Source organism: Myotis brandtii, unplaced genomic scaffold, assembly GCF_000412655.1.
Source record: "Myotis brandtii unplaced genomic scaffold, ASM41265v1 scaffold2514, whole genome shotgun sequence".
Classification (NCBI taxonomy): domain Eukaryota; kingdom Metazoa; phylum Chordata; class Mammalia; order Chiroptera; family Vespertilionidae; genus Myotis; species Myotis brandtii.
The window spans coordinates 17,662-30,314 of record NW_005359533.1 but is presented as its reverse complement, the minus strand read 5'-3'; the positions used below and the strand labels follow the sequence as shown (position 1 = coordinate 30,314).

Below are 12,653 nucleotides of genomic sequence, written 5' to 3'. Positions count from 1 at the left end.
CGGGCGTGGGCGGTCTGGCGGGCAGAGCTGCTCTCACTGGGGGTCCGTGTTTGGAGCGGTGCTGTGGTCTGTGAAGAGGGGCGGTTTGGCCACTGGAGTTGAAGCTGGAGGGGGTTAGCGTTCTCAGGGGTCGGTGGAGGAGTGATGTGCGGTCAGTGAAGGGGCGGGGTGTCTGTGCGGTCGGTGAGGGCGACGGGATGAGGAATGCGTGTTCCGAGTGGTCCGCGGGGACAGGTCCGCGGGGACAGGTCCGCGGGGACAGATCCGCGGGGACAGGTCCGCGGGGACAGTGCAGGGGGTCCGCGCGGTCAGTGGGTGCTGCCGTGTAAGGGATCTGCAGTGACCTGGTGAGGGGGTCTGGGAGCCAGAGATTTTGGTGGCTGTGGTGGTTGGAAACTGGATTGCTCCTGTCAGTGTGCCGAGGTGCAGGGAGGTCAGCTAGGAGAGTTTATTGTAATAAAGGGAAGAAATGATGATGGTTTGGAAAAGGGTTGTAACAGTGAAGTGAAAAAGCACATTCGGAATACATCTGGGAGAGGAGCCTCTAGGACTTACTGATGAATTGATATGGAACGTGAGGGAAGAGAAGAATCAAGATTTCCATCTAAAAGCAAAGAAAATAAAAGATTTACACTTAGACATTTGGCCTGAGGAACTGGATAGATGGTGATTCCATTTTCTGGGAGAGGGATGTGTTGGAGAAGACCAGATTTGGTGGCTATCAATGGGAGCCAGGTAGATGACAGTGGTTCTGTTTTGGCTGTGTCAGAATGCCCATTGCATATCCAAGTAGAGAGGTCGAGTAGTTGTTAGATATATGAATCTAGAGCTTAGGAGAGATCTGGGCTAGGGAATCCATGTGTGGAGGGCATCAGCATAAAGATGGTATTTAAAGCCATAAAATTGGATGAGATGACCTAGGGAGAGAAGGCAGATAGGGAAGAAAAAAGGGCCAAGGACAGAGCTCTGAGTCATTCTGATATTTAGAGGTCTGGTAAAAAACAACAAGAAAAAAGAAAGAAGGAAAAAGAGGGACAGCCACTGAGCTGAGGTAGGAGGAAAACTGTAAATGTGGTGTCAAGGAAGCTTAGAGAAGAAAGTTTTTCAAGACAATGGAAGTAAAATCAGTTGTGTCATGTGCTCTAGTGAATCCCAGAATGTGACTACAGAGAATTTGACTTTGGCAAGATGTAGCTCAGTGGTTATTTTGATTGATTATAGATCTTTCGGTGGAGTCATAAAATTCTGTTGGGATGAGTTGAAAGAGTAGGAGGCAATGAAGTATAAAGAGCAAGTATAGATAACATTAGGAATTTTGCTGGTGAAGGGAGCATGTGATTAAGAGAGATTTTCTTCAGATGAATGATATTAAGTAGAATGATCCAGTAGAGAGGGACAGATAGGTAGTACAAAAGAGAACGAGGTTAACTGCAGGGGTGAGGTCCTTGAGAAGGCAGTTGAGGATGGGATCCAGAGCATAAGTGGACAAATTGGGCTTAGGTGAGAGAAGGGACAGCTCTTTAATTTTAACAGAAGGGAAGACAGATTATATGGATTTGGTAACAGGATAGTGGAATTGGTGGGAGCAAGGCAAGGTAATTCACATCCACTTGCATTTATTTTCTCTTTTGAGTATAAGGCGAATTCATTAGCTAAGAGGAAAAAAGGAATCAATTTTGGAGATTTCGAAGAGAAAGAATGTTTAGCATAATCATCTTGGAAAGGGGAATAGGAAACTGACAGTATTGGATGTCCATTTGAGATATGTAACCTCTTCCAGGTTACAGACTCCTCGTATCCTCACTGGCAGAAAGAGCAGAGAGAAGAAGCAAGCTCTCTTGTGATTCCTATAAGGGCTCTAGTCCCATTCATGAAGATTCTACCCTCATGATCTCATCTAATCCTAATTACCTCCCAAAGGCCCTATCAACTAATAATCTCATAACACCATCATATTGGAGGGTAGGGTTTCAACATATGAATTTGGAGGAGACACAAACATTCAGTTCATAATAGGGAAATTTCTTTTTTATAAATACATTTTTATTGATTTCACAGAAGAAGGGAGAGGGAGGGAGAGATAGAAACATCAATGATGAGAGAGAATAATTGATCTGCTGCCTTCTGCACAACCCTACTTGGGATCGAGCCCACAACCAGGGCATGTGTCCTGACTCAGAATTCAACTGTGACCTCCTGGATCATAGGTCAATGCTCAAGCACTGAGCTACAATGGCCAGGCTCTCTTTTTTCTTTTTAATCCTTACTTGAGGACATGCTGAGAGACAGCGAGATACCGAGAGAGAGACACAGAGACAGAGAGACACAGAGACAGAGACAGGGAGAGACATATGAGAGACAGAGACAGAGAGGTAGAGACAGACAGAGAGAGAGACAGAAAAACATCAATGTGATAGAGAAACATCATCGGTTACCTTCTATATGTTCCCCGACTGGGGATCAAACCAACAAATCAGGTATGTGCCCTGATCAGGAATTGAACCAGCAACCTTTTGGTGCACAGGACGACGCTCAACCAACTGAGCCACTCTGGCCAGGTGGGACATCACTTTTTTTCTTTCTTTCTTTCTTTCTTTCTTTCTTTCTTTCTTTCTTTCTTTCTTTCTTTCTTTCTTTCTTTCTTTCTTTCTTCCTTCCTTCCTTCCTTCCTTCCTTCCTTCCTTCCTTCCTTCCTTCCTTTCTTTCTTTCTTTCTTTCTTTCTTTCTTTCTTTCTTTCTTTCTTTCTTTCTTTCTTCCTTCCTTCCTTCCTTCCTTCCTTCCTTCCTTCCTTCCTTCCTTTCTTTCTTTCTTTCTTTCTTTCTTTCTGTTAAGGAAGTGCCTTTTAAAAAATATTTTTTTTATTGATTTCAGAGAGAGGAAGGGAGAGGGAGAGATAGAAACATCAATGATGAGAGAGAATCATTGATTGGCTGCCTCCTGCACGCCCCCCCATGGGGATCAAGCTCTCAACCCCGGCATGTGCCCTTGACTGGAATTGAACCTGGGACCCTTCAGTCCATAGGCCGAGGCTCTATTCACTGAGCCAAACCGAGTAGGGCCAGGTGGGACATTTCTTAATATGGTTTTTGTTTCTCAAGGAAAGAAATGCAAAATTTGGTAGAGAATAGGTATCCTATATAACATTATGATCAACAGTGAATGGTCAGAACAAGGTAAGAACAAGTCATTATTATCTTCCAAGTCACTCATTAATGTGGATAACATTACACTGAACAAGAATATGCTATTACAGGGATTGGTAACTTTCAAAGATGTGACTATGGCCTTTACCCAGAAGGAATGGGAGCAACTAGATCCTGCTCAGAGGAGCCTGTACAAGGATGTGATGCTGGAGAACTATAGCAACCTTACCTCGATGGGTAAGTATAATTCCTCACAATTAAAAATATGTCCACTGTGATACCTTTGCTCAACTTACCAAACTTGGTAAGTTTGACCTTGATTTTTTAATCAAGGAATTTTAATCCCTTTTTGGTACTAGAAAGGATACTTGTGCCCTTGCCTCTAAAATGGAAGGTCTACTCAGATGGGGTATGGACATCTGCACTGTGAAATCTCAGAATCCTGTATTCTTTATCCTATAAAGCAGTGGTTCTCAACCTGTGGGTTGCGAACAATGAAAATACATCCTGCATATTTATATTACGATTCATAACAGTAGCAAAATTACAGTTATGAAGTAGCAATGAAAATAATTTTATGGTTGGGGGTCACCACAACATGAGGAACTGTATTCAAGGGTCGCAGCATTAGCAAGGTTGAGAACCACTGCTTTAAAGGCTCTGAAGCTCAAATATTAGGGCTTGATTTCTGGGATGTTTGTTGTTCTTACATTCAATGTCTACCATTTCTCATGAACAGGGTATCAAGCTGCCAAACCAGACATGATCTCTAAGTTGGAAAAAGGAGAAGAGCCATGTTTGGGAAAGGGAAAAAGACCAAGACAAGGTGGTCCGGGTGAAATAGCAAGACCCAAACAAATAGGAGCCAATAGAAGTAAGTTCCTCATTTCTTGGTAGTAACTTTGGAATTATTCAAAGAATAATTTTTTCTTAAATTCTTCTTAAAGACCCCAGATCCTTCTTCCTTAACCAGGAAGTAGCAATAGAAAAATGTCAGAATCTCCTGGGGGAAGAGGATTTCAAACTACAAGGATTCTTTAACCTTGGAGATTCTAATATTTCTTCTTTCTATAAACCTGTCCATGTGAAAGGTTATCACATGAGGTTCACTGTAGTCATAAGTCAGTGTTACTTATGGGAGTATCAGTCAACTTAGGGTAAGTTATATTCCATTAAGGAATGACCCCACAATGTTAATGGCTTACAACAAGAAAGATTTGTTTCTTGCTCGGGCGGTAGCCTATTTCACATTGTCTTGTGGACCTATGTTGAAAGAGCAGTTCCTACTTGGCAAATTCTGGTCTCATGGCAGAGAGAAAGAAGAGTGAGTGAAACCACATTATGACTCTTAAAATCACTGATTGGAAGTGGTAGATCTCTTTCTGATCACATTTTATTGGTTAAGAGGAGATCACCTGACCACTACTTCAGAGTTTAACAGGGTAGGAATGTATAATCCTTCCACAGGGAGGAATCAAATGGGCATGCAATGGGACTGGGAGGTGTAATTCTTCCTCGGGGAACAATAATATAGTCTGCCACATCACTCAGGTTGTGGTAGGAAAAAAGGTGAAAACCAGAGCTCTAAACCTTTAGTACCAGCCCCTTCATATGCCTAAGTGACCCTTCCGTATAGCTGTCTTTTCTCATCCATGCTCTCCATTGCTCAGCTTTCAGAAGAAGCGGTGATCCCGCTTTGCTGGTCTCTGAATCTCATTTCTGCTTACCTTTTTAAAAGCAGTACTTTAAAAAATTATCCGTCCTTTTCATAATATCCTGTTTTTCTTCCTTCCTCCATTCACACTCATAATATCCAGTGATATGAAATTTCTCTCTTTATATATTCAGACATTCTCTGGCATGATGCTCCTAACCCTAATTACTTTCCTTTTTCCTCCTATCACTGTGAATTTCTTAAGAGAAAGATTATTATTGGACTAGCTGGAGCCTGGATGTTTACTACTGTCCAATCAATTGTTTTCAACTAGAATTTGGATGGTATTTACAAACATGGCTTCCTATATCTGTCAATGTGGGTGGTGGTCTCAGAGAAAGGAAGCATGGGTTGAGAAGATATCTCAAAATGTATAGTTGTATAATGTGTGGAGGAAAGAAAGTGAGCAATCACTTAGAGCTTGGAAATAAGCTTAAAATTTATAATTGGCAGTTAGTAGAGTGACCTGATAGGAACACAGGTATGCTCCATAGCAATCTATTGGGAAATAAGTGTGTGTATACACTGTACATCCAAATGATATGAAGTTTGTTTGACAATCTCATTACTATCATATGGTAAAAGCATCAAGGAACTCAGAGAAACTGTAGGTTTTTGTTGTTGTTGTTGATGGTGGTGGTGTTTTGTGTCTTTTTTAGTACAGAAATGTCACTATTACATTGATCACGGATAGTAGCAGTGGAATACTCTTCTTGCTTATTTCTTCAGTCACCTACCTGTAAGCTGTTCAGTACTCCTTGGTAGACTTATCTTATTTTCTCTATTTTGGATTTTTAGGGTACTATAACAAAAATGTACTTGATGCCCTAGCTGGTTTGTCTCATTAGATAGAGCATCAGCCTATGGACTGAAGGGTCCCAGGTTCAATTCCAGTCAAAGGGCACATGCCAAGGTTGTGGGCTTGGTCCCCAGTAGGAGGCATGCAGAAGGTGGCCAATCAGTGATTCTCTCTCATCATTGATGTTTCTATCTCTCTCTCCCTCTCCCTTTCTCTCTGAAACCAATAAAAATATATTGTAAAAAATGTACTTGAGCTAGTCTAAGTAAATAGAGGAATTTATTATAAAGGACATGGGTAGATCTCTTGTAACCTGAAGGCAGATATTTCAGCTAGGCCTTACCAGGGACTAGAACCAGGACTGGAAAGCCATTAGAAATTTATCTAGCCCTAACCGGTTTGGCTCAGTGGATAGAGCATCGGCCTGCGGACTCAAGGGTCCCAGGTTCGATTCCGGTCAAGGGCATGTACCTTGGTTGCGGGCACATCCCCAGTAGGGGGTGTGCAGGAGGCAGCTGATCGATGTTTCTCTCTCATCGATGTTTCTAACTCTCTGTCCCTCTCCCTTCCTCTCTGTAAAAAATCAATAAAATATATATTTTAAAAAAAGAAATTTATCTAATGCAGATGGTCTCTTTGAAGACATGTGATCTTCCATCTCTGCTTTTACTGTGGATGTATATACATCCATCCTTTGTACTGATGTATTTTGTTTACACAAGGAAAATGCAGACTTACTGTATTTGTCTTATATCATTTTAAAATTTAAGAACCCAGTGGAGACTAACTAGAGTCTAAATTTTTAGGAGGAAGACCCCTATTGGACATCTTGGCTTGAGCCAGATGTGTCTCCAACTATGACCATGGATAATTGGATTAATATAGTACAGGCTACAGTAGTCAGTTACTATAGCAGTTATTAAAGCTCAGCAGTTATTAAAGCTCAGCAGCTTGGGCTGAGGAGAGAGTTCAAAATGTGTCAACTACAACCACAAGCTCTTTTAACTACATCTATTTCCTATTCACTGCTCCTTTTATATGTTTCATCTTCTATCCCATGTTACAAGGTCATATTTATAAATAGTCCCAACTTTTTCTGATCACCATAGTCAATTTTCTTTTACTGTTTTTACTACAGCACTTTCCCCTTCAAGTCCAAGAGGATAGGGACATTTGTGCCTGATATTTCATTCACTTTGGGATACTAGGCTGGAATAAAGATTCAATCCCACAACAGGGCATTTCTTTATAAATTGTAATCTAAAATAGGAGAGTGCAAAGGTTCTCAAGAATGTCTCACTGAATTCCATTTTAGAAGAAATGGTCCAACAAGATGATGACCAGCTAGAGAGTCACCAGGAATCTCAAAAAAAACTCCTTAAGGAAGTTGCATTCAAGAAAAAATCTCTGACTAAGAAGAAAGGCCATGAATGTAGCTCATTGGGGGGAAAAAATGTGAGTACAACACAAGTTTCTTTCAAAAAAAAGATTCTTAAATTCAATTCACAGGGAAAGAGTTTGAAACAGAATTTAGACTCTTCAAAAAAGAAACCTGATGTAGCTAAAGAGCACAGAAAATCATCTAGCAGTAGCTTATCTGAAACAAAGAAAGACAAAAATCAAACTGGTAAGAAACAGAAATTAGCCAATGATAGATCATCTAATAGGTGTGACAAAACTCAAACTGACAAGAAACATGAAAAATTAGTTTGTCATGGATCATCCCATACTAAATGGAACAAAATTAAAACTGGAGAGAAACGTGAAAAATCATCCAGCCATAGCTCATCTCCTCCTAAGTGTGACACAACTCAAGCTAAAGTGAAACCATATGAATGTAATCAGTGTGGGAAAATTCTCAGCCATAAACAAGGACTTATAGACCATCAGAGAATTCATACTGGGGAAAAACCATATGAATGTAATGAATGTGGGATAGCCTTTAGCCAAAAGTCACACCTTATTGTACATCAGAGAACTCACACGGGAGAAAAACCATATGAATGTAATCAGTGTGGCAAAGCCCATGGTCATAAGCATGCCCTCACTGACCATCTAAGAGTTCATACTGGGGAAAAGCCTTACAAATGTACTGAATGTGGGAAAACCTTTAGACACAGCTCAAATCTTATTCAACATGTGAGATCTCATACAGGCGAAAAGCCCTATGAATGTAAGGAATGTGGAAAATCCTTTAGGTATAACTCATCTCTTACTGAACATATAAGAACTCATACAGGTGAAATACCATATGAATGTAATGAATGTGGAAGAGCCTTTAAGTATAGCTCATCACTTACTAAACACATGAGAATTCATACAGGTGAGAAACCCTTTGAATGTAATGAATGTGGGAAAGCTTTCAACAAGAAGTCACACCTAAGTATACATCAAAGAACTCATACTAAGGAGAAACCCTACAAATGTGATGAATGTGGAAAAGCCTTTGGACATAGCTCATCTCTTACTTACCACATGAGAACACATACGGGTGAAAGTCCCTTTGAATGTAAACAATGTGGGAAGGCCTTCAAACAAATTGAAGGCCTTACTCAACACCAGAGAGTTCATACTGGAGAGAAACCCTATGACTGTAATGAATGTGGGAAAGCCTTTAGTCAAAAGGCACACCTCATTGTACATCAGAGAACTCATACTGGGGAGAAGCCCTATGAATGTAATGAATGTGGGAAAGCCTTCAATGCAAAGTCACAACTTGTTATACATCAGAGATCCCATACTGGAGAGAAACCCTATGAATGTAATGAATGTGGGAAAGCCTTCAAACAAAACGCATCCCTTACCAAACATGTGAAAACTCATTCGGAAGAGAAATCTCATGAGTAAAATCTCATGTGGGAAGTCTTTTAACTGAACTTAAGGTTTTATTTAACCTTAGAAGTATTCTGAGTTTAAAGGATGTTAGACTGCCTTTAACAAGAAGTCACACCTCATTATACATGAGAGAATTTGAAAATGAATCTTTACATAGAAGCAATTGAGAGTTTAAACTCGATACTAAACCTTTTATAGAAAATATTGTTTTAAAAACAATTATTGTAAATGACCTATATGTTCAGATTAAAATATAGTTTTTAGAATTGTTAATATGTTGAATAAGCAGAACACTAGAGAAACAAATTACATACACTGAAAATTTCTGAATTGCTTGAGTGTTATGTACTTAAACACTACATATAAAAATTTAATTGCATATCTGTTTATTGCCATGTATAAATGTTTGTGGCCATTGGTATAAGGCTCATCTTTGATATTATCTATCACCCAGCTCTTACTGTCTACTGTCTTTGTTACCCTCTGCATCAGCAGAAAACTTTGTAAAAAGGTTGTAATTATTTATTTTTAAAATGTCAACACCAAATTAAGAGAAAATGAAAGAAAGCAGCTGAGACTACACAGGTGCTGGTAGAAAATAATGTTCAAGATATATTGTTAAGTGAAAATAGCAGGTTGTTGAACTGTGCATTTAATATGTTCCCACTTGTGTACAAAAGGGTATGTGTGCCTGTCTCTGAATATATCTACATACACATTTGTATCTGAATAGACTTGGTTTGAAAAATACAGATAAAACTTAATAGTGGTTGCCACTGGGCACAAGAGTATAGGAATGGCAGAGCCTGGGCTGAGAGGGAGATCTCCTTTTTATTGCATACTGTTTGAACTTTTTCATCATGTATATGTATCATTCCCACAATTAAAATCCTTTTCATATGTATAAATCAACATGAATTAAAATTTTCACTGAGCCCACTCCATTATGATATTTGACAAAATAAAAGTTTCTGTGCCTATTTGTGAATGATGATGAGTCTAAGAATATGTCATTAAACTTGATATTGAATTCACAAAGACTTTTCCTATTAAACATGTTCTTTCATTAAAATAATAAATTACAACTATAACTCAGCACTGTGTTTTTTCTGCTTACCATTTTTAAAAGACTGAAGATGAATTGTGATTGCAGGTGAATGAATGAAAGTGATTGAACAATCACTCCATTTTATCTCATTCAAAGCACTTAAATACAAACATCTCTCTCTGGGATACCAAATATATTGCAACTAATGGCACAACTCCTTGTTCTTTCCCTATAGCAGACATTGCTGATGGATCACTGCACTCTTTCTGAGTAAATCTAGACCAGGCCTCAGAATCATTCTTAAGCATGCATTCTAGGAGGTACTACAAATCATATGAGTTCACATAGGAAACCTATTTTCAGTTGTATACCTAGAATTTTTTTACTCATGTGTCATAAAAATAATACACCTGTACTGTTTTAAAATTTACTTGTTACACTAAAAACAGTGGCATGAAAACAAAAAAGGTTTTGTAAGATAAAGTAATGATATTTGGCATGTACGCCATCTTTTACATTTTTCACAGCACATTCAATACCTTATCTCATGTGTTCCTTAGAATAAACATATGATTCAGTAAGCAAGATTTGTCTAGTCATGAACAATACTATTCAATATATATTTCACATAGATACTAGTCTAACATGATGGGCTCTCAATAAATATGTGTTTAAGTGCCATATTTGCAAATATTTCCCATTCAAGTACCTGCCTTCCTGATCTCATTTCAGAGAATTAAATGTATAAATATTGAGAATAAATATAATTTGCATGTAGGTATGCATGTGTTGAAAGATAAACTCCTATATTATTACAAAGTAAGTTATTTACTCTCATGGAAGAAAATGTAATGTAAAAGCCATGTCCATTAGTAATTTATTACCAAGTGGAAGTCTAGCAGTATGCATGGGATATTCATCACTGTCCAGAACTGTAGAAAATTTCCACTTTTTACAAGGATAAAACAGTTGCAGGTTATGGTTAGATTAAGTTTCCCACACCTCTTGGAGAACTCATAATAGTGTCAGACCTGAAACAAGAATGTAGGTATGCCTGAACAGTAGAAATGAATACTGGAAGCCATCCTGTGCAATAAAATATAAATTAAAATTTAGCAACAATGAATGAGGAAATGATGTCTAAAAATGATTGGAAGTGAACAATGAAAGAAAATTGACATACTGAGGTAACTCTAAATCTGATTTCTTTGCACAAAAGCAACTGGAGACAATATGAAAATGAATGAACATGGCTGTGTTTCAATGAAACTTTATCAAAAAAGACAGCAGCCTGTAGATTGTGGACCCCTGAATTATGTTACACATGTAAAAGAACTATTAAATTAGGGTTTCATGAAACAAATGAGACCCCTACTCTTTCGTAAGGAATTTCCTCCCTCCCCAAACAGAAGTGTGTGGACATTATCAATAGAGGGAACTGCCTTCATTGAACAAACCTGTGGAGGTGGATCAGTCTGCTCTAAGATATGTAAGTTCCTAACAACAACAAAAATTGTTTGTCCAACCAATCACAGTGATGTTTCCCATGTATTCTCAAACAATCCCAATAATGCTTTCCCTAGTCTTCTAGCATCAACTGTAGGGCCTAACAAAGCATGCTATAAATATTGTGATAAGAAGAATTCTAACATGATATCCACTATCTCTGCCACCTAGTGACACTGGACATGGTGTTCTACAAATTACACTTATAGTTGCCACTGACAGGTAAGTAATGTTTGAGACAGACAGAAGCTACTAAGCAGAAGGTTGAGAACAAAAGAGTGTCTGACCTCAGTGTTCCATCTCCTAACCCCGTGGTCGGCAAACTGCGGCTCGCGAGCCACATGCGGCTCTTTGGCCCTTTGAGTGTGGCTCTTCCACAAAATACCATGTGTGGGCGCGCGTACAGTGCGATTGAAACTTCGTGGCCCCTGCGCAGAAGTCGGTTTTCGGCCTGGGCGAGTCTATTTTGAAGAAGTACTGTTGATATTTGGCTGTTGACTAATGAGTTTGCCGACCAACTTTGGCATCTACATAACCTCTCAGAGCCTTGTTTCCTTCATTGTATCTTGGGAGGATATCTATTAAAGCCAGAAGAAAAACCTGTGCATGTTCAACACCAAGTGTAATATCAGGGGTTAAAAAGGGAGAATGCAGGCTTGCTCATAGATTCTATTAATTCATGTCAGTGGGAAAGGTAAGACATGGGATTGTTAGGGCTACAATCACAGTAGGCAGAGCAGATGAGAAAACGAAATCTAATGTTTTGTAAAAACGAATTCCTTTGCAAGGAGAAGCATCAGTGTTTTGGCAGTGCAATAGGGGTAGAGATTTGCATTGCCCCATTGGAGTGGGAGTAGTGAGGAGTTTACACATGCATAATCCTTCTGTTGATGTGTATGTGAACATACATTGTAGGTATGCCAATGAATGTCAACATGACACAATGCCAAGCATAGAAGACTTGTTAAGATAAAAACGTGACCAGGTAAATGAGTCAAGAGCCTAACAAGTCACTGGCAAGTGTACTGCCTCCCAGTGGCAAAGGTTTAGAATATTCAGGAAATTTATTGTGACTTGGCAGAAGCTAATGGACTGAGAATCCAAGATATGTTTGGTAACAGAACATCCTCCAAATCACCCAGCGTGCTCAGTGGAGGTGAAAGCTTGATTCTGGTTGCATTTCTATGCATTCACCTAAAAGAAACCCGTTCTCAGGTCAAACCAAAACAGATACAGTTGTCTTCAAGGAACAGGCTGTGATGAAAATAAATAAATAAATGAACACACAAACACAAACACACACACAGACACACGCCTATGTTTCTTTAAACGGGTTTTATTTTTCATATAAAACAGGAAAATGTCGGATGGGGAAAAGGTCCCACTCAATGGCAGTCACAGTCACCCGAGCCACAGAAGAAATGTTTTCCTCTGCAGCTCTCCCTCCAGGCTGTGTGCGGGGAACCGGGCCCCTGGACCCCTGAGCTGGGCCCCCCGAGGGGCAGAGGGCCGGCCCAGGCCGAAGGGTGTTTCCCAGGGGATGGCAGTCGCGCTGTGGGAGAAGCTGGTCCCCAGGACCCTGGCAGCGGAGTTGGGAGCAGGGAGTC

The 12,653-nt window shown here is 39.6% G+C and overlaps 2 protein-coding genes across 5 annotated transcripts in view; both read left to right on the top strand.

Annotated features, from left to right (window-relative positions):
• The first annotated feature begins 2,987 nt into the window (after positions 1-2,987).
• ZFP37 (ZFP37 zinc finger protein) lies at positions 2,988-11,023 on the top strand. 4 transcript variants are annotated; one of them, XM_014540957.1, is made up of 4 exons: positions 2,988-3,381; positions 3,884-4,018; positions 6,973-7,112; positions 10,950-11,023. In XM_014540957.1, exons 1-4 carry the CDS (start codon positions 3,147-3,149, stop codon positions 10,989-10,991), a joined length of 552 nt encoding a protein of 183 aa, XP_014396443.1. In that variant the 5' UTR covers positions 2,988-3,146; the 3' UTR covers positions 10,992-11,023. The 4 variants fall into 4 exon arrangements, with proteins under 4 accessions (XP_014396443.1, XP_014396441.1, XP_014396442.1 ...); XM_014540955.1 differs by lacking the exon at positions 10,950-11,023 and having other exon boundaries at positions 2,988-3,167; positions 3,253-3,381; positions 6,973-9,587; XM_014540956.1 differs by lacking the exon at positions 10,950-11,023 and having other exon boundaries at positions 2,988-3,174; positions 3,255-3,381; positions 6,973-9,587.
• A 44-nt stretch (positions 11,024-11,067) lies between these two features.
• LOC102246333 (allergen Fel d 4) overlaps positions 11,068-12,653 on the top strand; it is an 18,490-nt gene continuing 16,904 nt past the window's right edge. The window contains exon 1 of the transcript XR_001362417.1: positions 11,068-11,079. The gene's annotated coding sequence lies outside the window, so the exon portion shown is untranslated. The remainder of the gene's footprint in view (positions 11,080-12,653) is intronic.